The sequence below is a fragment of the Chanodichthys erythropterus genome, chromosome 10 (genome assembly GCF_024489055.1).
Source record: "Chanodichthys erythropterus isolate Z2021 chromosome 10, ASM2448905v1, whole genome shotgun sequence".
In the NCBI taxonomy this organism is placed as follows: Eukaryota; Metazoa; Chordata; class Actinopteri; order Cypriniformes; family Xenocyprididae; genus Chanodichthys; species Chanodichthys erythropterus.
Genome location: NC_090230.1, coordinates 20,447,193 through 20,468,210, shown reverse-complemented (window position 1 = coordinate 20,468,210; position 21,018 = coordinate 20,447,193). Strand labels below are relative to the sequence as shown.

At 35.4% G+C, this 21,018-nt stretch overlaps 1 protein-coding gene across 1 annotated transcript; it reads left to right on the top strand.

Moving 5' to 3' along the window:
• The first annotated feature begins 5,145 nt into the window (after positions 1 to 5,145).
• On the top strand, positions 5,146 to 20,875 carry LOC137027879 (NACHT, LRR and PYD domains-containing protein 3-like). Its single transcript, XM_067396475.1, has 9 exons — positions 5,146 to 5,354; positions 11,136 to 11,218; positions 11,308 to 11,411; positions 11,615 to 11,648; positions 11,742 to 13,527; positions 13,694 to 14,041; positions 14,951 to 15,100; positions 16,213 to 16,259; positions 18,203 to 20,875. The coding sequence occupies exons 1-9, from the start codon at positions 5,266 to 5,268 to the stop codon at positions 18,748 to 18,750; spliced, it is 3,189 nt and encodes a 1,062-aa protein (XP_067252576.1). The 5' UTR covers positions 5,146 to 5,265; the 3' UTR covers positions 18,751 to 20,875.
• The last annotated feature ends 143 nt before the right edge of the window (positions 20,876 to 21,018 follow it).

The window sequence follows — 21,018 nt, the reverse complement described above, 5'->3', positions numbered from 1 at the left end:
ATATACAGTATGCAAAAAAAAAAAAAAAAAAAAAAAAATCATAGTACGCTACAGTGGTGTCACAAGACAAACACTGAACATTAATTCAGCTGTCCAGGTTGTTACCTACAAATAAATGTGCTAACCACATGTTGCTTATGGCTCTTTTTCTGACTCCACATAAAGTTAATTACTATCTGGCTAAAGCAAATGCTTTAAAATTAGTATCTCATTCAATCTCATTCAGTGAGGTGAACTTATTAGGCATTTAAAAGATCTTTCAGGAAATTTAAAACATGAAAATACCAATTTATAATACTTCATTTGCATCTGCATTTCATAATAATAAACTACATGTTGTAGAATTACATGACTAAGATTAGTGTAACACAGCATTTAGCCTAATACAATGCAGAAATCAGATCACAGTCGAAACTAATCAGATAAATCCAACTTTATTTAAAAAACAAATAAAAATTAATCGGGGTTAATCGTGTGAAAAGTAATTACAGTAATCATAACTCCATCTCTGATGTAATTTAAAAACTACTTGTTTTTGTTATTTAGTTGCTCTTGTAGGAGAAACTTCATCTTTGAGTTGATCTGAAATGCACATTTGAAAATGCTGGCCATAAATGTGAACTTTGTTCACTGTGTCAACTTTGGATAATGTTTCTTTCATCTCTCATAGCAGCTGGTCACGGCAGAAGATATTGTTTGATGCATTGTGACAAATTTGGTGAGTATGCAGCGTTGCTGGATCTGAAAATGAACTGCTTACTTTGATTTTAGACATTTGTTTTTAGTATGATTGAGTAGAGAATTCAATCAAGTGAAACTTTTCCCACATGGAGGGCAGTGATACGGCTTTTCTCCAGTGTGGACTTTCATGTGACTCTTACACATTTAAGTATTTTTCTTTAATTAGATGTAGGGTCACAGGGATGCTGGAGCCTATCCCAGTGTCTCAGGCGGCAGGCAGATTTTTTTTTCTGGATTTACACAGTATTAAAGTAATTACACAGGTAAAGTAACTAAAAATAGTGCTCTCAGCATGTATTTCATAATCTATTGTCAAGGTAACTTGACAATTTGTTGAAAACAAAAACTAAAGAAAATTGAGTTTCAAGCTTCCCTTTATGTACACAGTTCATGTAATGTATCCTGTATATTATTTGGTACTTTACCTTTTTTTTATCAACTCTCGTGACTTTTCTAAAGACAACCAAAACATGCATTCACCATTGCCACTGATGAACTGCCCTAAGTTTTATAAACGTAATGTTCTTCAGCATCATTAATGTAGAATCAAGAATAAACACCAACCTATTAGTCTTTCAGTATCTTCCTACTTTATTCTGCAGGTTTCTGGATCACCGCTTTGTTCTTCAGGATCTTCCTGCTTTATTTTGCAGGGTTCTGGATCACTCATGTTCTTGGTGTTCAACTCTGTCTTCTTCACTTGAAGTCTGGTGGGAATACTCCAGCATTAATTTATGAATTCTTGTAGGAGGAGCTTCAATAAAAGTGAATTGCTGTGTGGTAGGAGCAGATCTGCCAAAATCAAAAATAAATCAGTTATTGAATCGATGGTTTCCTTAAAGGTGCCATCGAATGTTTTTTTACAAGATGTAATATAAGTCTAAGGTGTCCCCTGAATGTGTCTGTGAAGTTTCAGCTCAAAATACCCCATAGATTTTTTTTAAATAATTTTTTTAACTGCCTATTTTGGGGCATAATTAGAAATGCGCCGATTCATGGCTGCTGCCCCTTTAATTGCTCGCACTCTCCGCCCCCCCAGAGCTCTCGACTCTATCATTGCATAAACAAAGTTCACACAGCTAATATAACCATCAAAATGGATCTTTACAAAGTGTTCGTCATGCAGCATGTCTAATCGCGTAAGTACAGTGTTTATTTGGATGTTTACATTTGATTCTGAATGAGTTTGAGGCTGTGCTCTGTGGCTAACGGCTAATGCTACACTGTTGGAGAGATTTATAAAGAATGAAGTTGTGTTTATGAATTATACAGACTGCAAGTGTTTAATAATGAAAATAGCAACCGCTCTTGTCTCTGTGAATACAGTAAGAAACGATGGTAACTTTAACCACATTTAACAGTGTATTACTAACATGCTAACAAAACATTTAGAAAGACAATTTACAAATATCACTAAAAATATCATGTTATCATGGATCATGTCAGTTATTATTGCTCCATCTGCCATTTTTCGCTATTGTCCTTGCTTGCTTACCTAGTCTGATGATTCAGCTGTGCACATCCAGACGTCCTGCCCTTGTCTAATGCTTGAACATGGGCTGGCATATGCAAATATTGGGGCGTACACCCCAACTGTTACGTAACAGTCGGTGTTATGTTGAGATTTGCCTGTTCCTCGGAGGTCTTTTAAACAAATGAGATTTATATAAGAAGGAGGAAACAATGGAGTTTGAGACACACTGTATGTCATTTCCATGTACTGAACTCTTGTTATTCAACTATGCCAATATAAATTCAATTTTCAATTCGATGGCACCTTTAATTCACTTTTTTTTTTTATTAATTACCCCAGTGAAAATCAAGTTTTTAATCTTGTTTATATGTCTGTGTGTTGTTTTTAATATGCTTTTAATAAGCTCCTTGGAACTGCAGTGTACGTTCATCCACCGGAGACTAGTTATTTTAATTTTTTAAATATGGATATTTTTCTTACATAAACACATCACTTCACTTCAAAAGGCCTTCATTAACCCCCTGGAGCCATAGGCATTACTTTGATTATGGATGGATACTTTTTGTGTGTGTGTGTGTGTGTGTGTGTGTGTGTGTGTGTGTGTGTGTTCATGCAGTCTCCCATACACTACCATTATAAATCTTGGAGGACTAAGGATTTTTTTTTTTTTATATATCTCTGATTGTGCTCGTCTGAAAGAAGATAGTCATGTACTTGGTGAGTAAATCATGGGATAATTTTCATAATTTTCATAGATATCAAAAGTGGTGATCATGTGTTGGGTGCACACAAGTGTTGGGTAAGTTACTCTAAAATAAATATAACATTTTTAGTAATTAAATGAATTAATTTACATTATGTAAATTACATGTTCAAAAGTGTTAGATTACTGTACAAATTACTCTCCCAAAAATGTATTACATTACTTATTACTAATTACTTTCTAAATCCTGTATCAACCTCAACTATTTTAACAATACAGGGATAAACACAAAACTGTATTTTTAATTCTTTCAAATTAATAATATACAACTTAAACTGACCAAAGTATTTTAAAAGAGGTTACATTTAAAACATACATTTTAACATTAGAAGTTAATCTGATGTTAATCCACTTTTGTTTTAGAATACAGAATCTATAGTCTATACAGTATATGCAAACTTGGGTAAAGTTGGTTTTATATTCGCACATGCGGACATCCATATTCAATAGTCTTGTTAATCGCACTACATTGGACATTCAGTGGACATTCACAAGTAAATATGCCATTAAAACAATACTTGCCTATTTTGATCGACTGTGAAAAATGTTGTAATTTGACAATCGTTGGTTGTCGAGATCATGTCGCTGCTTAAAATTCGCAAACATTAATTTATTGCACATTTATTGGAAAGTCTGAATTTATCAGAAGTCCGAATTTGCGAATATAAAACCAATTTTACCCAAGTTATATGCAATTACATCAGAAGTAACTAATCAATTTCGAAAAAATAAATTACAGTAAAATTAAGTTTCAAATGAAAAGTAATTGAATTATATTATATTATATTATAATTACACCCAACACTGGTTGACAACAATGAAATGAGCAATTATTTTCAATTTACATGTTATCTAAACACATCAACATAATGAATGAGGTGGGGGAAAAGGACCTATTGGCTTTTCAGCAGCTTTTAATAGTGACACTCCTGAAACAAGCCTTACAGGATCATCAGCAGAGATGATCATCAGAAGCTGCTTAGTGTTTGAGGTAGAAAAAGTCAGAATTCTGCTAAAAGGGCATAAAACTGCTCTATATTAGTACTACTCACAATATGGGAAGAATAAACTTCAGTGCTCTCAGAAGAGTTTGTTATCATCTTCTTCTTACTGGCGGGTCGCATACCAGCTTTATGTGCATATCGCCACCTCCTGTGCTGGAGCGTGAAGTGATTTCAGTGTAGGTGTACATGATGAGATACATTCTTTTCTTAAATCAGCCATTCTTAATGAATTTTAAAACTGCTTTTATAATTTTACCAGATCCTTGTTTTGTGTTTAATACGTTGCTGATTGAAAATTCTTTGCATCATATGTTCTGTAGCCTCTTTCTCTTTGTAGTTCATTCCTGTTCATAGGACAGAATAACACATGATCAACTGATTCCTTGACTTGGCATAATCCATACAAAAAGATAATCAGACTCAAACAATTCATAAATAAACATTAGCAATATATATATATATATATATATTATATATATATAATGTAGTACACCAGATATGGTAATGTAAGTTGCTGGGATTTGTGTGAAATGTAGTACAAAGAAAATAAAAGAAAAAAAAAAGGAAACAAATGGGTCAATTTACAACACTAGTTGTTAAATGTGTGCCCGGCTTTACTCCAACCGTCGCCGTGTGTCAGTCAAATAATGCATGTCAATGGGAACTCTATCAATAAGAATAAAAAAAACATGACAGACAAATCCAAATGAAACCCTGTGGCTCATGACGACACATTGATGTCCTAAGACAGGAAACGATCAGTTTGTGTGAGAAACCGAATCGTATAACTTTTTACCTCTAAAACACCACTAGGCTATCACCGCAACGGTTGGAGGTCATTTGTGTTCGACTGAAGAAACAAAGTCACCTACAAATTGGATGCCCTGGGGGTAAGCAGATAAACATCAAATTTTCATTTTTGGGTGAACTATCCCTTTAACTCGTACTCTCCCGCCATATCTTTAAAATGAATGAATCACGAGTATTCGCTGGGTCACATGACCATATAATAAAAATTTCTTACTTGTACCCGTGTATGGCGTCCCATTCTCAATGTGCCCTTTAAGGGTGCAAAAATACCGTTTGGAATTTGCCCCTAGTCAGAGGTATGGGGCGGACCAACAGGTGCAGTCCCGCCCCATTCAGCCAGGTGTACTGACAGACAAGGCGCGCATCTCGACGCGACACAGCAAAATCCGCTTCAGTCGAGCACCGCTTTTACAGTTTAAGTTAAAAGCTCAAGAAACAAACAAACAAACAAACAAACAAACATATTTTAAGTGATGAAGCGCGTGAACACTACCATCATGAAAGATGTGACTGGGAAGAACTGCCCTTTATTCCAGAAGAAAACGACCAAGCGCAAGAACAGGTAGGTTTATTACTGTTTCCATTTCCGGTTCCAGACTGTTGAGAAGAGGGACAGTATACGATTGTTATGGCTACAGTGAGGTGTGTAGCCAGACTTGTGATGTCATTATATCATTATATAAACGTATTTAAAACGTAAAAACATGATAACAGTGATTGTGTAGAGCTGTGTAGATTGTGTCGACATAGACCAATTTGGAACAGGCGTCACAGTTACGTCACTTGCAGCGCATAGTGGTGGCAAAACATAGCGGTAAAAAGTGGAGGAAAATGTGCAAAATCCACAGAATAAGATAAAAATGTTTCGTTGTGCCCTTCGATGGCAGAATCGTTAAGCAAAATAGTCTTCATTTTTATAGTATAGCCTACTGTCGTTAGACGCCATTTGAAGCTAAACTCTTCAAATGCACTTGGGTAAAGTTGGTTTTATATTCGCACATTCGGCCATCCGTATTCAATAGCCTTGTTAATCACACTACATTGGACATTCAGTGGACATTCACAAGTAAATATGCCATTAAAACAATACTTGCCTATTTTGATCGACTGTGAAAAATGTTGTAAGTTGACAATCGTTGGTTGTCTGTCAATATTCCGGCCAGCAGAGCCATGTGGGGCCCAAATGGGTTTGACCTGGGCTATCTAACTGGGACCCAGCCAGTTTTGCACCCAGTTTCCATGTAGGCCCCACATGGATTTGCCCAGATGAAATGAACACTGCTTAGTGTGCACACTACAGGCTGTTTAATGTAACACTTAATCAGTGTTGGAGGTAATGAGATAATTAAGTGATTGAATAATGATTTTGTATCAGTGAAGAACACCTGCTGTTAACAAGCAGAATCACTGAAGGAAAGAGAAACACAAGAACTACTTCCAGCCAATAAACTACAATAAACTACAAACGCAGAATAAAATGAGCATTGCAAATGATTTAGTAGGTTTGAGCATGAAAAATATGTGGCAAAGATAAAATAGGATTACAGCTGTCATTGATTTTTGTAATTGATTATATTTTTATTTTTGCACTACTTTATTTTATTTTGCAATTTATTATTTTTGTTTGCAAAACTTATTTTTTTCCGCTCAATACTTTATTTTTCCTTTGCAATTCTTTATTTTTGTTTGCAAAACATTTTTTTATTGCTCAATTCTTTTTTGTGTTTTGCAAAACTTTATTTTTGTTCAAAACTTTAAGGCATTAATTTGACTCCATAGTGTTCATTTCATTTGGGCAAATCCATGTGGGGCCTACATGGAAACTGGGTGCAAAACTGGCTGGGTCCCAGTTAGATAGCCCAGATCAAACCCATTTGGGCCGCACATGGCTCTGCTGGCTGGGATCAGGTTGCTGCTTAAAATTCGCAAACATTAATTTATTGCACATTTATTGGAAAGTCTGAATTTATCAGAAGTCAGAATGTGCGAATATAAAACCAACTTTACCCAAGTACGCAGACACCAACTGGACTGATTAAATGTTTAGTCTATTAAAAAATGAATTTTATGTACATAGTAAGTCTACATAATATCCACATATGCAGTTCAAAGGGGCATACATACATAGCACAACATGAAATAGCAAGCAATCAAATGTTTTTTATGGCTTGTTGATGTGACATGGCATTTTCACTGTCACACATGACAAAAATGAATATAATTAGTACTGTCATCATTTAAAATGCAGTAAATGGTTAAACATTTCTTTGTTTTACATGGACTTGTTAAAAAAAACTGTCTCAAGCATGGTTCAATAAATTACAACTTTTATAAATTAAAAAGTAAAGCATAAACATGTTAATAAATAACTCAGGCATAATTTTACAAGTGCACTCTAAAAAATGCTGGGTTAAAAACAACCCAAGTTGGGTTGAAAATGGACAAACCCAGCGGTTGGGTTAAATGTTTGCCCAACCTGCTGGGTAGTTTTATTTAAACCAACTATTATTTAAAAATTGCTATATGGCTAGCTTAAAATGAACCCAAAATAGTTGGGAAATTAAAAACCAGATGCAATGAGAGACAACAATAATAGACAAAAGGTGAATGTTTATTAATAAGCTTTAATATTTGATTAATATAAATTTAATAGTTTATTAATATAAATGTATTAATAAGCAATTTAATAAATGTTTATTGTTTAATATTATTTATTGAACATTAATAAATGTTCATTTCCAACATACTTTGGGTTAATTTTAATTAAGCAATACAGTAATTTTTAAATAAAACTACCCAGCAGGTTGGGTCAAACATTTAACCCTACAGCTGGGTTAAAACAACCCAATTGCTTGCTGGGTTTGTCCATTTTCAACCCAACTTGGGTTGTTTTTAACCCAGCATTTTTTAGAGTGTGTCTATTTTAGTAAATGGCAATCCTTTTTTTATTCATATATTTCTAAAAACTCTGTCCTCTGGTGTGACACCATTTCCTGATATTAAATCGGCAATTCTATGGACAAATTTCATTACTTGAAGGACCCCATTCAAGGTACTTGGGTAAAGTTGGTTTCATATTCGCACATTCGGACATCCGTGTTCAATAGTCTTGTTAATCACACTACATTGGACATTCACAAGTAAATATGCCATTAAAAAAATACTTGCCTATTTTGATCGACTGTGAAAAATGTTGTAATTTGACAATCGTTGGTTGTCAATATCATGTCGCTGCTTAAAATTCGCAAACATTAATTTATTGCACATTTATTGGAAAGTTTGAATTTATCAGAAGTCCGAATGTGCGAATATAAAACCAACTTTACCCAAGTATTCAAGGTAATATTTGACAGGGAACATCAATAACAATGTGAAAAAAAAAAAGTATACATTTTTTGGGGAAGTTGTTAGACCCTGGGTGTGTCAAGTCAGTAAATTTTAGTCCAATGCAATAACATTAACTAGCAATTGATTATTGACCATTTATATTTATATTCATAATTTATCTAGACATTTGAATATTCTATATAACTCTTTACTCTTATTGTACTCATTCATTCGGTTCTCAGAGTCGCACAGGGTCCTCGCACTCGCCATTCATTAATCATGCGGGCCCACGATCACAAATTATAGCCAGTCTTGGTCACTAGACAGAGGTAATTGACTATTTTGTTTAGAAGGCCGCTTTCATGCTTGCTCTATCTAAATGTATGTATTTGTTTAGTCCGCATAGATCTGTATACACGTCAATTAAAGTAGCACTATAGTCAGAGGTCATGACCACTACTACAAATAAGCTGACATAGTAGCTATGGTTTGGATACGCCATGGTTTCCCATGTACACTTAGCTAGAGTAACATTACATTAAATAGAGGTAAGGCTCACCCTATTTAGATTGGTCGATCAACATTTTGTTGTCCTAAACGGAAATTCCCTTTTTAGCCTTTACAGTCTAAGCACACTTGAACTAATGCCAAGCGTTAGTCTGCGTTAGTCCTGCGCTCCACTCAAAACTGGACTTTAGTCCGTTACTAATCTGCTGAAGTCAATAATTTCAGAGTAAGTATAAAATCAAATGTGACAATGTATTAGTCAGGTAATCATGCCAATTACATAATTAATTCAAAGATGATCAATACAAAACATCAAATGCTTAGAATTGATTAAGATGTATACCATTAGACATTAGAAAAATGCACATTGCTGAGTGCCTGGGCAACTCAGGAAATAGGAATAGGAAAATCTTTTGACGTTTTCTTCAACGAAAAAAAACCTAAATGAAAATGTTAGGGAGAGATCCAGTCAGAAGTTATGTCCTGCATGGTAAATGTTAGGGCTGAGCAATATGGACAAAATAATAATATTGCGATTTTCTTTTTTTTTTAAGAATATTGCAATTGATATTTTATTTGCTATTTTGGCTATTGTTTTTGCTTTTTCAAATATGCTATATTCTAAATGTATTCAGTGCACTAGAAGTGCATAACAAAACATTTCACAATGATGAACAGAGATGGCATCTTTTTGTATCTTTTGTCGAGTGTTTGTATTAGTCTTCGGAAGCCAACTTTACTGACGATGTACGCAGGCGCCATGTTTTTGCATATATGTTAGGTGATTCGGTAATTTTAGGGTGACCAAACGTCCTGTTTTCCCAGGACATGTTCTGTTTTCATTATTTCTATCATTATTTCATTCATTATTTTTTAAACTTGTCATAATGAAACATGTTGAGTAACCTGTGAGAAGCCTATCTGAATTTGTGTCTTTGGTTATGGATAGTATTTTGTAATATAACAATTTTCTATCCATAAAGAGGAGGCATACTTTAAATGTATTGAAATTATAAGGCATCTTTGAGTAAACTTCGAGTATCATTTGAGTATCTCATTGCCGGGCAGAGTGTACTGGTTTTCGGTAATCAAAATATGGTCACCCTATGTAATTTCTTTGTGCCATTTTGATCCTTTCTCATAAGGCATGATTGCAAATGCTTGAACAATGGACACTTGTTCAGTCGGTTCAGGCTGGCTTTGAGGTTTTGTTAGTTTCGATGGACTTTGTCAACATGCATTGATCATGCAGTTTTTTTTTATGGCTCTGTTTTAAGTGCTAGAACAGGTTTGTTGTATTGCCCCATTTCGTTGCAATAATCTCACAGGTCTTGCAAATTACCTTGCTCTCTGACACATCCTCTCTCCTGAATCCAAAATACTCTAAAATATTCTGAATTAAAATATAAATAAATTAAGAAATATAATTTCAGCCTTATGTGATTTAGAAATTGCATGTGCTCAAATCGCGATTGTTTTGCGATTGTGATTAATTGCACAGCCCTAGTAAATGTGCACTCATCCCACCTGATGTATACGGTGGGACATAAGTTGCCATTCACTTGCTGCATGTCTCGTAAAGTGTTCAAAAATTTAAATGTCTGGGAGAAAGAGCAGAGCAGACAGATGGATAAATCTGAAAATGTGTGAGCTCAGTTCTGTCCAGTTTTCTGTGCCACTTCTCAGACAGTGCACACATACTGAATTTTGTGTCTTTTCACACTTGAACGGACAAATACACTCAAAATTGCCAAAATATCAATATCAAAAGAAATAGAGAAAATAACTCAATGCTTTTGACTGAATAACTTTAATAGATTAAATATAGATTAATCTTTATTCAATTTATACAAATAAATGTGTTCTTGAAAAAATGAAGAATGTTGCAAGTCGTTACAAAGAATGCATCATTAATTGGAAAGAAGACCTGTTTCTTTGAGAAGTGGTTTTATTTAATTTTTAGATAAATAAAGACATGTTATGTCACAGCAGTTAAATCATCATTCAATATCATTTATATGAACAGGTTAATAGATGCTTTCTTCAGGAGTATATAATGAGTTTGAAAATTTTAGAGGAATGCTTAATTGATGCATTACACTTTAACTAAACCATTAGATTTTAGTCCACTAAATCTACTGTAGATTTAGTCACCTAAAATCTTGATATTTAGTCCACTAAAACAAACAATTCAGATGACTAAAATATGACAAAATGGCATTTTAGTCAATAGACTATTTTTGAAGCTAAATCAATATTTGCTGACAATTATCACTGCTGTAAAGACTTTTAGAATGTTACAAATGATTTCTATATCAGGTAATCAAAAAAAATCATGGTTTCCATAAAATATTTATATCTGTATTTTTGATCAGATAAATGCAGCTTTAGTGAGCATAAGATACTTCTTTCAAAAACATAAAAAAAATCGAATAGTAGTGTATTCTTTTAAATTTATACATTAATCATGAAGCATAAAAAATAATCATCACTGTTTGTCTTAACACAGCGGAAGAATGGGTAGGTTGGAAGACCCTCTGAAGGAGAATGAATTTGGAAAGAAAAAAGTTTCCAAAAAGAGACGTACCGAAAGTAGGAAAATATTTCTCATTTGTTTTCTCTTTGTTATTAGAAAAATGCTCAGTCATCATTCACTAAGCTTTACTGTAACATTTGTACAGAACAGGATCTTCAGATCAGTATTGATGCGAGTAATGGTAGCACAGTGTTTGCTCCAAACATGGTGAGATCTAAAATAGATCATCTTACCATGAACCTACAAATGGTGAGTGTCTGATCATTAATATAGTGTAATATTGTACATTTTTCTGAGTTGCTTATTTAAGATATGTTTATTTTTTTTATATATATATATATATATATATATATATATATATATATATATATATATATATATATATATATATATATATATTATATAATATATAATATTTATTTTTATTTATTTATTTATTTTTTCAACCACAGTTGTCTCACTCTACAACCTCAATAAACAAAAATGGTAAGAACCAGAAAGACATGTCAAAACTCTTGCTGCAACTGTTCATTCATAAGTGCAGTGCTCCTGTTAATAATGACTTTCCAATATTTTTAGACATTCTTCAGAGCATAAAGAATAAGATGAAATCAAGAATGATGAAGGATTCTGAGAGGATTTTGGAGGGAAGCGCACAACAGTCAGTCACACTAAATAAGATCTACACACAACTGTTTATCATCAATGATGACTCGGACCCCCTCAATAGAGAACATGAGATCTGGCAGATTGAGACGACAAATGATATAAACACATCAGCGCAGACAGTTATAAAATACAATGAAATTCTTAAACCACCAGTGGATGAAAAGCAAACCATGAAGATTGCTTTAACAAAAGGAATTGCTGGAATTGGAAAAACGGTCACAGTGCAGAAGTTTGTCCATGACTGGGCAAGCGGAGAAGCCAATCAGGATCTAGAGCTTGTTTTTCTGCTCCCGTTCCGAGAGCTGAACCTGCATGAGGGAGAAAACCAGAGTCTTTTTGACCTGCTTTGTGTCTTTTACCCAGAGTTACACAAAGATGCGAGGCACATCTCTGACTGGATCTTTGATAGAAAAGTTCTGTTCATCTTAGATGGTCTGGATGAATATAAAAATGATTTGAACTTTCAAGCCAACAATTTGTCAGATGTTACTAAAAAAACCACACTGGATGTCCTTCTAGTAAATCTTCTCAGAGGAAAACTGCTTCCATCTGCACACCTATGGATCACCAGCCGGCCTGTGGCAGCTGGACAGCTGCCATCTAAGATCTTCAGACAGGGATACGTCACACAGATCAGAGGATTCACAGATGAACAAAAGGAAGAGTACTTCACGAGGAAGTTTGAGGAACCAGATCTAACCCAAAAAGTCATCCGTCACCTGAAGTGTCATAAGAGCCTGTGGATATTATGCCACATACCTCTCTTTTGTTGGATTTCATCGGTTGTTCTCAAAAACATAATTAAAAGTCAAAATCAAGATAGGGGCTTGCCCTCAAATCAGACAGAAATGTATATCCACTATCTGCTCAATCAGACTACGTTAAGCCACAACAAATATCAAGGGAAAGAAATGCCACATGAAGATGCTCTCATAGAGCACAAAGAACTGATTAAGAAACTGGCAGCGCTGGCCTACTGGAAGCTGAAGGAACGGAATACAGTCTTCAGTAAAGAGGACTTGAGAAAATATTATATCACTCCTGATGATGCTCTTCGATATCCTGGCATCATCACCTGTGTCTCTGAGTGCAAAGTTGGATATAAAAGGACTAAACTTTACAGCTTTGTCCATCTCAGTGTTCAGGAATTCTTTGCAGCCTTGTATGTTTTTCATGAATTTCTGTCAGGAAATCAAGACTCCCTGGGATTATTAAAAGCTAAAAAGGGGCAAAAGTCTAATTTGTCTGATTTTCTCAAAGGTGTGATTGATGTGGCCGTGCAAAGCCAAAATGAACACTTGGATCTTTTTAACTGTTTTCTCTTCGGAATTTCTTGTGATTCCAGCAGACAAACACTTGAAGGATTCCTGCCTCCATTGCAAGACAGTAGTTCAGAAGACCACAAAAAAGTGACAAAGTACATTAAGTCTTTGAGGAGGAAAGATCTGTCCCCTGAGAGATGCTTCAGTCTTGTTCGTTGCCTCGTGGAGCTCAAAGACATGTCTTTTTTGCAAATGCAAAATCTTGAACGTTCTCGGACCAAAAAGCCCCTCACACTGTTCCAGTGCACATTTCTGGCTTTCCGGTTTGTGATGTCAGATACAGACCATGAAGAGTTTGTCCTCAGGAAATACAACATGACTTTAGAAGGATTTCAGAGGTTCTCTCCAGCCATCAAGTGCTTCAGAAAGGCTCAGTAAGTATGTTGCTGTGAACATCTTCATAATGTATCATAAAATATTCCCAGTCAAAGTTTAGTGTAAAAGTTTGAATGTAAAATTGTTACCGTAATAGGGTATAAATGCAAAATTGCAACAGGTTTTAAATGTAAAACTGTAACAGTTTAAATGCAATATTGACAGACTTGAGGGAAGCGGCTTTACAGAGAAACACTGTGAGGTCCTGGTGTCTTTCCTGACCTCGCCAAAATCTCACCTGACTCATCTTGATCTGAGCCACAATAGTCTGGGACTGTCAGCACTGAAGCAAATTTCTAGGGCCCTCTGTGATCCTAACTGCCAGATTCAGATGCTGAACCTCAGCCACAATGACCTCCATAGTCAGGACATGGAGATGATCAAGAATGTGCTTTCAGGATCAAATGTGAATCTGAAAATCCTGGACCTCAGCGACAATCATGTAGAAGATCGAGGAGTTAAAATTCTTTCAGCTGGGCTGCGGATAACCAAGTGTCATCTTGAGGTTTTGAAGTAAGTAAAACTGCAAACATCAGGGTCAAGACAGATGGGTAAAATAAACACTGTTATATAGCTGTTGTAAAGATACTGTAAATTTAAACGATGCTGAGGTGTTTGAAACGTGTGATATAGTTGAGTGGTATTTTCCTATGTTATTGGTAGTAATTGACTTGTGTCTGCAAAACAATTTGAAAAGGGACTGGCAGGGGGTGTTGAAAAATGAGTAATCACAAAAGTGTAAAATTCATAAATAATTAAGAAATAAAAACAATCAAAATAAAACACTAAGTAACAAAGATGAAATATTTTGATGACCACTAACCGATGTAAGAGAAATATTTTCCTATGTGTATTCAATCAATACCACAGCTTACGTATAAATTTTGTTAATCTTACATGAGTTACTTTTAATTATGAAAGATGCATTTTGTTTTTGACACGTGTGTAAATCAATATTTTTTTTTATTGACCTTTGTATTTGCTATGTAAATGGCCATGATGATAACATGGTGTAAAAAATTAATAAACAAACAATTGTATTGGTGAATTTCCACCACATCGACATCAGAGACCCATTAACATGTTAAATTATTGAAAAATTATCTCAAAATCTCAGGGGGCTTTAAGTAAATATTTAGCCCAAAGAGGCTCGGCTGACAAAAACATTTGGGAATCCCTGATGTAATCTAAGCCATGTAATCACTAGCCATAATAAGGTCATAGGTTTGATTCTCAGGGATCACTCATGCTAATCAAAAATGTATGGAGTGGATGCAAAATCATTTGCTAAATACATCAATATAATGTACAGAAACCATCAGAATCAAAGCTGTGCTGATTGGTCCTTGAAAAGGTCAAATGGAATGTCATGAATATTATTACTTAACCAGCTGATCTAAAAATTTTTTTTTTGCTTTATAGACTATCAGGTTGTCAAATTAAACGAGTTTCTAAGTTGCTGTCGTCTTTGAAAGCCAATTCCTCTTTGAGAGAGCTGGACCTGCAGTATAATGACCTTGGAAACATGGAACAGAAAGTTTGTCTTCTGAAGGCTAAGCTGCCCTCACTGAGGTACTGCAGCTTCTGTCTTGTATTAGTTCATGTAGAAGGTTGGTATGAACATCCACTGGATCCCAGGAAAATTAAGTGAGGACTTTGAGTTCCCCTAGTCTTTCATTGAATTGTTCACTGTCATGTTCAAGGGTTAGTTCACTCAAAAATAAACAATTCTGTCAATTAATTACTCACCCTCATGTCGTTCCACACCCATAAGACCTTTTTTCATCTTCGAAACACAAATTAAGATATTTTTGATACTTTATTCAACAATATCTAGTGATGGGTGATTTCAAAACACTTATTCATGGAGCTTTATAGATATATATATTTTTTTTGTTTGTTTGTTTGTTTGTTTCGAATCAGTGGCTCGGAGCGTTATATGATGTGTTTTGAAATGTCAATGGTTCACCACTGGGGGCGTGACTTTGGCAGCTTCAAAGCTTCATGAAGCAGTGTTTTGAAATCGACTATCACTAGATAATGTTAAAGTCGTTATTTATTTTTATTTTTTTTGGTGCACAAAAAATATTCTCGTCACTTCATAACATTAAGGTTGAACCACTGTAGTCACATGAACTGTTTTAAATACGTCTTTAGTAGCTTTCTGGGCATTGAAAGAGTTAATTATATTGCTGGCAATGCAGGCCTCACTGAGCCATCAGATTTTATCAAAAATGTCTTAATTTGAGTTCTGAAGATGAACGAAGGTCTTATGGGTTTGGAACGACATGAGGGTGAGTTTCATTTTTGGGTGAACTAACCCTTTCAGGTATACTTCCTGTAGGCCGCTTTAGTACTAGTAGGTGGTGACCAGTGAACGTCTCTACACTAGTGACAGGCTTCAGTGATGAGAAAACACAAATCAGTGCTGGGACATTTTGTTCAAAAATACTTCATGAATGAGTTTTCATGAGACCCAAACTGTATTTATGAGTCATTATTATATTCTGTGAGTATATTCTGTGATATTATATTCTTGTGAAATGTAAATGTAAAAATGTGAATGTGTTGTGGAATGATAGATAATACGTTCATGTTTAAATGCACTTCAATAAGTGTTTAATGGTGTGATTCAAGTCTTAACATATTATCCCATAATAACCCTAACTCTTGACTCTAACCAGAATTTCCATGGGAGGAGTCTGCCAAGACCAACCAGGACTGTACAAATGTGAGTTTAAACATATACATGGATGTTCATCAGCACAAAGATTGTAGGTTAAAACGTATATGAATATGTAAGTGAATGCAAGTTTTTGTAGATGCTGTAACTGCTTCACAATTTTTCACACCTTTTTCATTTCATTTTAAAAGGTCTTGCGCTGTGGCAGATGGATTTATACAAATACTTAATGTAACAATTTATTTCAAGGTGACGTATTTACACATTACTGCATGTACTTACTATAGTGATAATAGTAATATGCATAATTGCAATAAACTAACACTAAACCCTAAACGTAACTCTATAATAAGTACATGTAGTTAAAGCTGCATTCGGCTATTTTTGGCCCTCTAGTGGCTAATAAACAGAACTGCATGCGTCTTGCGGAAGAACATTGTAGCCGGAGCTACTTTTCTCTGTGTATGTCTATGGCGAGTCACGCAGTTACTGTGATACTCTGCAGCGGGTCCTATCAGTCCAGTCTGAAATACATAATGTTTGTAAAAGAATTACGGATAGCAGCTTTAATTAATATTACTCAGTACTTTTTGAGCAAGTACAATGTAACTGTCACCTTAAAATAAAGTGTTACCATACATAAAGGTGCCCTAGAACCAGTTTTAACAAGATGTAATATAAGTCTAAGGTGTCCCCTGAACGTGTCTGTGAAGTTTCAGCTCAAAATTTTTTTTTTTATAAATTTCTTTAACTGCCTATTTTGAGCCATAATTACATATGCACCAATTCAGCGTGTGTCCCCTTTAAATCTCGCGCTCCCCCGCCCCCGAGCTCTCTAATGCCTTAACCAGCATAAACAAAGTTCACACAGCTAATATAACCCTCAAAATGGATCTTTACAAAGTGTTCGTCATTCATGCTGCATGCATGCATCGATTCCTATAAGTATAGTATTTATTTGGATGTTTACATTTGATTCTGAATGAGTTTGAGGCTGTGCTCCGTGGCTAACAGGCTAAAGCTAACATTACACACTGTTGGAGAGATTTATAAAGAATGAAGTTGTGTTTATGAATTATACAGACTGCAAGTGTTTAATAATGAAAATAGCGACGGCTCTTGTCTCCGTGAATACAGTAAGAAATGATGGTAACTTTAACCACATTTAACAGTACATTAGCAACATGCTAACAAAACATTTAGAAAGACAATTTACAAATATCACTAAAAATATCATGTTATCATGGATCATGTCAGTTATTATTGCTCCATCTGCCATTTTTCACTATTGTTCTTGCTTGCTTACCTAGTCTGATGATTCTGCTGTGCAAATCCAGACATTCTGCCCTTGTCTAATGCCTTGAACATGGGCTGGCATAGGCAAATATTGGGGGCGTACATATTAATGATCCTGACTGTTACGGTGTTATGTTGAGATTCGCCTGTTCTTCAGAGGTCTTTTGCACAAATCAAATTTACATAAGGAGGAAACAATGGAGTTTGAAACTCACTGTATGTCATTTCCATGTACTCTTGATATTCAACTATGCCGAGGTAAATTCAATTTTTCATTCGATGGCACCTTTAATTGTCCGTTTTCACAGACAAGGCATTCAGCCTAGTCCCAGCCTACACTGCATGTTTGAGCTGTTTTAATAGAAAGTAACTTGCACTGAGTGCCATTGTTTTGTTTCAAGATACACACTAGTGATGTTTTTTTTCTAAGGCACGTTTTCCTATTTTAACTAAGATCTAATATGGCTTACTCTGTGAAACCAGACCACAGTGTTTTTTTAAATGAACCTGCTGCATTAAAAGTATGAAAGGATTACCTAAATGCTGTTTAAAATAGCTTTAGATGGAATGTGGCATGTGTCTTCCCAAAAGTATTTCACATTATTTACATGGGTGCACTACTGGAGACAAAATGAAAACTTGTTGCTAATGATATTTAAGCTGGCATTTTATGATAAATCTCACTTTATTTTTAGATGCTGTTGCGCTCACATTTGACCCTCAGACGGCTAATGAGTACCTCTATTTGAGTGAGAACAACACAGTAGCTGTTCGTAAGAGAGAGAAACAACAGCTTCCTGCTAATGATGAAAGATTTGACAAGTGCAACCAGGTCCTGTGCTGTCAGCCACTGTCAGGACGCTGCTTCTTTATGGTGGACGTGACTGGGACAGGTGTGCACATGGGCGTGGCCTGTAAGGAAATCAAGAGGAAAGGTGCAAGTGACGCAGTACGTCTGGGACGCAACAAGATGTCGTGGAGTTTATGTTGCTCAAAAAATGTATGTGTAGCTCATAACAAAAAAACTGAATCATTAACTAAACCTCTTAAAACAGAGTCCACTAGAAAGCTTGGTGTGTTCGTGGACCAGAAAGCTCGTTCTGTTTTCTTCTATAGGTTGAGCCCAGAGCCTGAACTCTTGTACATGTTTGATGCAGATTTTCCTGAGGACCAGAGACTTTATGCAGCGTTCAGTTTTCAGGAACTAGACAGCTCAGTCTGTTTAAGGCAAGCATTACTATAATTGTATGTATAAAATTTCAGTTATGTTTGTGCCTCAGACATGCAGGCTTATTATTCTTTAATATTCATTTATATCACAGTTGTCGTGGCAATTTCAATGTCTCTGTGTCCCTTCAGTTCTGAAAAACTTCTGAAAAAGTTTCAGGTCTCAGAAGTATTTAACTTTATTGTCAAGCAACAAAGTGAGATGCCAGTTCCACATCTGAATCTCTCTTAGCTGGGGCACAGTTTATACATTTTTCTTATCTGTTACAGTGTGAGTACTATCCACCCATAGTTATTTTCCATGATCTCATTTACAGGTGCTCTCCTCCCTTTCTCTTCTTGGAGTCTCTCATGTACTCCCCAACATTTTTACCACAGTCACTTCACCAGTTAAACTGCAGGTGTTGCTTATGCAAGAGATAATTTTCTTTGTAAGGGTGGCCGACTGCCAACTAGTCTACATCTTTTGACTTTATCTCTCATGTGCCTTCTGCCAATTGATGGCCAACCCTTTTCCCATGGGCCAAATGAAACATTGTATCAAAAACAATCAACACTCCCCAGAGGCAAGAAGCCTTCATATGACGCACTTAATAATGATCTTATTCATTTCACAGCCACCTGTTGTCTGGTGGAAAATCACCAACAAAATATGCTCAGTGGCCAAGTTAACTTCTCACACATCTGACCCTTACAGTTACATAGGCCAGAGGACACTTCTTTTGTTTGTTTTCTATAGGATGGATAAAATACTCCATCACAGTTTAAGATATCATGCAGTTTGTGTTGATTGCAGATAGGTGCACATCAGTGGTCATTGCAATGTGTTATGTGTACCATAGTTCCCCTTATGATATATTTTCCCTATTAACCACACAGAGACAAGTTGTAGTTATGCATTATTTATTATTTCAAGTTTGTATTTATCTCCACATGGCAAACAGCTACCTCGCATGCTATGTACTCGCCATATCCTGATTCTGTGACCTGAGGTGGGACTACAGCTTCCCTTTTTCTTGTGTTGGGTTTTCTACTAATTTCTACTAATAGGGAGGGGACTTGACCCTTAGAGATGTAGACATGAAAAGATGTCTTATGGTGTTGTTTACATTTTGTTTATGTTGAAGAATTGCATTTATGTGTTTTATGCATTTTTGTTGTATGTAAGTTTAATGGTCTAAATGGTTAAAGGATCATGTGTTTATGCTTCAAAGGTTTCTGGTATTGATGCCCCTGCAGTTGGTATGGTCTTGTGTGTAATGAGTCTGTTTTAGGCTATATAAGCCAGTCTAAACTGAACCTTAGGGGGTAAAAGGTGGGGGCATACTGTCTAAAGTGTCTATGTAGCTTTTGCTGCCTGTAGCCATTCGTTTTCTTTTGTCGTTTATTACGTCAAAGTGGGCACTGAGTTAAGTGTCTTCTTTTTTTTTTTGTAAATATTTTGTTGGTATTTTTTTGTTATACTTACTGTGTATAATATTTACATCCCTACTTCTCCACTGGCATTTAATTAAAGCTCTCTTTGGATGATATGTGAGTTCTGAGCCTATCTACCACCTCCCCTTGATCACCACAGGACATGTTATGACATGGAATGATTATTTAAACCTGTTTTAATATACTGTTACTGGTCAACTCTTACTTAAAGGGATATTTCACCCAAAAATGAAACTTCTTGCATCATTCATTCACCCTTATGTCGTTCCAAACCTGTGTAAGGCTGGTCTTCCTGCTAAAGCCCAAAATATACTTTGACAATCTGCTTTCCGCAATGGTACGCACACTGTCTGTGTGACATCATTTTCGAGGAGGGTCTGTGGAAATTGGAATCAGTTTAAATACAGAGCTAGTTTCAAATTTAAACTAAATTATTACAAATTAAGTGAACTTTACAGAAGCACAAGTAAAAGACCTACACATATTATACTTTCACCCATGCTGTTGGATTCTGTCATTGGGCCAATGGGCGGTCCTTACACCTGTATGTCTGTCTTTCTTCTGTGGAACACAAAAGATACTTTGAGAAATTGTTTATTTTGTTTATATTTTGGGGTCCAATGCTTTTTTGACTCCCAACGTTCTTCAAAGAATCTTCTTTTATGTTCTATAGTTGAAATAAAGACATACACATTTGGAATGACCTGAGGAGCAAATGATGATGACAAAAACTTTATTTTTGCGTGAACTTTCCCTTTAAGACTGTAATACTAATGTGAGGGGAAAGAAAGTCCTGCTCTGTGTAAATAAAAACAATAGAACAAAAATGCAAATTGAATAAAAAGTG

What these genes read in the sequence shown, in the direction of transcription:
- LOC137027879 (XM_067396475.1), top strand. Translation starts at nt 5,266, where the DNA reads ATGAAGCGCGTGAACACTACCATCATGAAAGATGTGACTGGGAAGAAC. An exon ending in AACCTCAATAAACAAAAATG is followed by an intron (nt 11,649 to 11,741) that starts GTAAGAACCAGA and finishes CAATATTTTTAG; the next exon opens with ACATTCTTCAGAGCATAAAG. An exon ending in CCAACCAGGACTGTACAAAT is followed by an intron (nt 16,260 to 18,202) that starts GTGAGTTTAAAC and finishes CTTTATTTTTAG; the next exon opens with ATGCTGTTGCGCTCACATTT.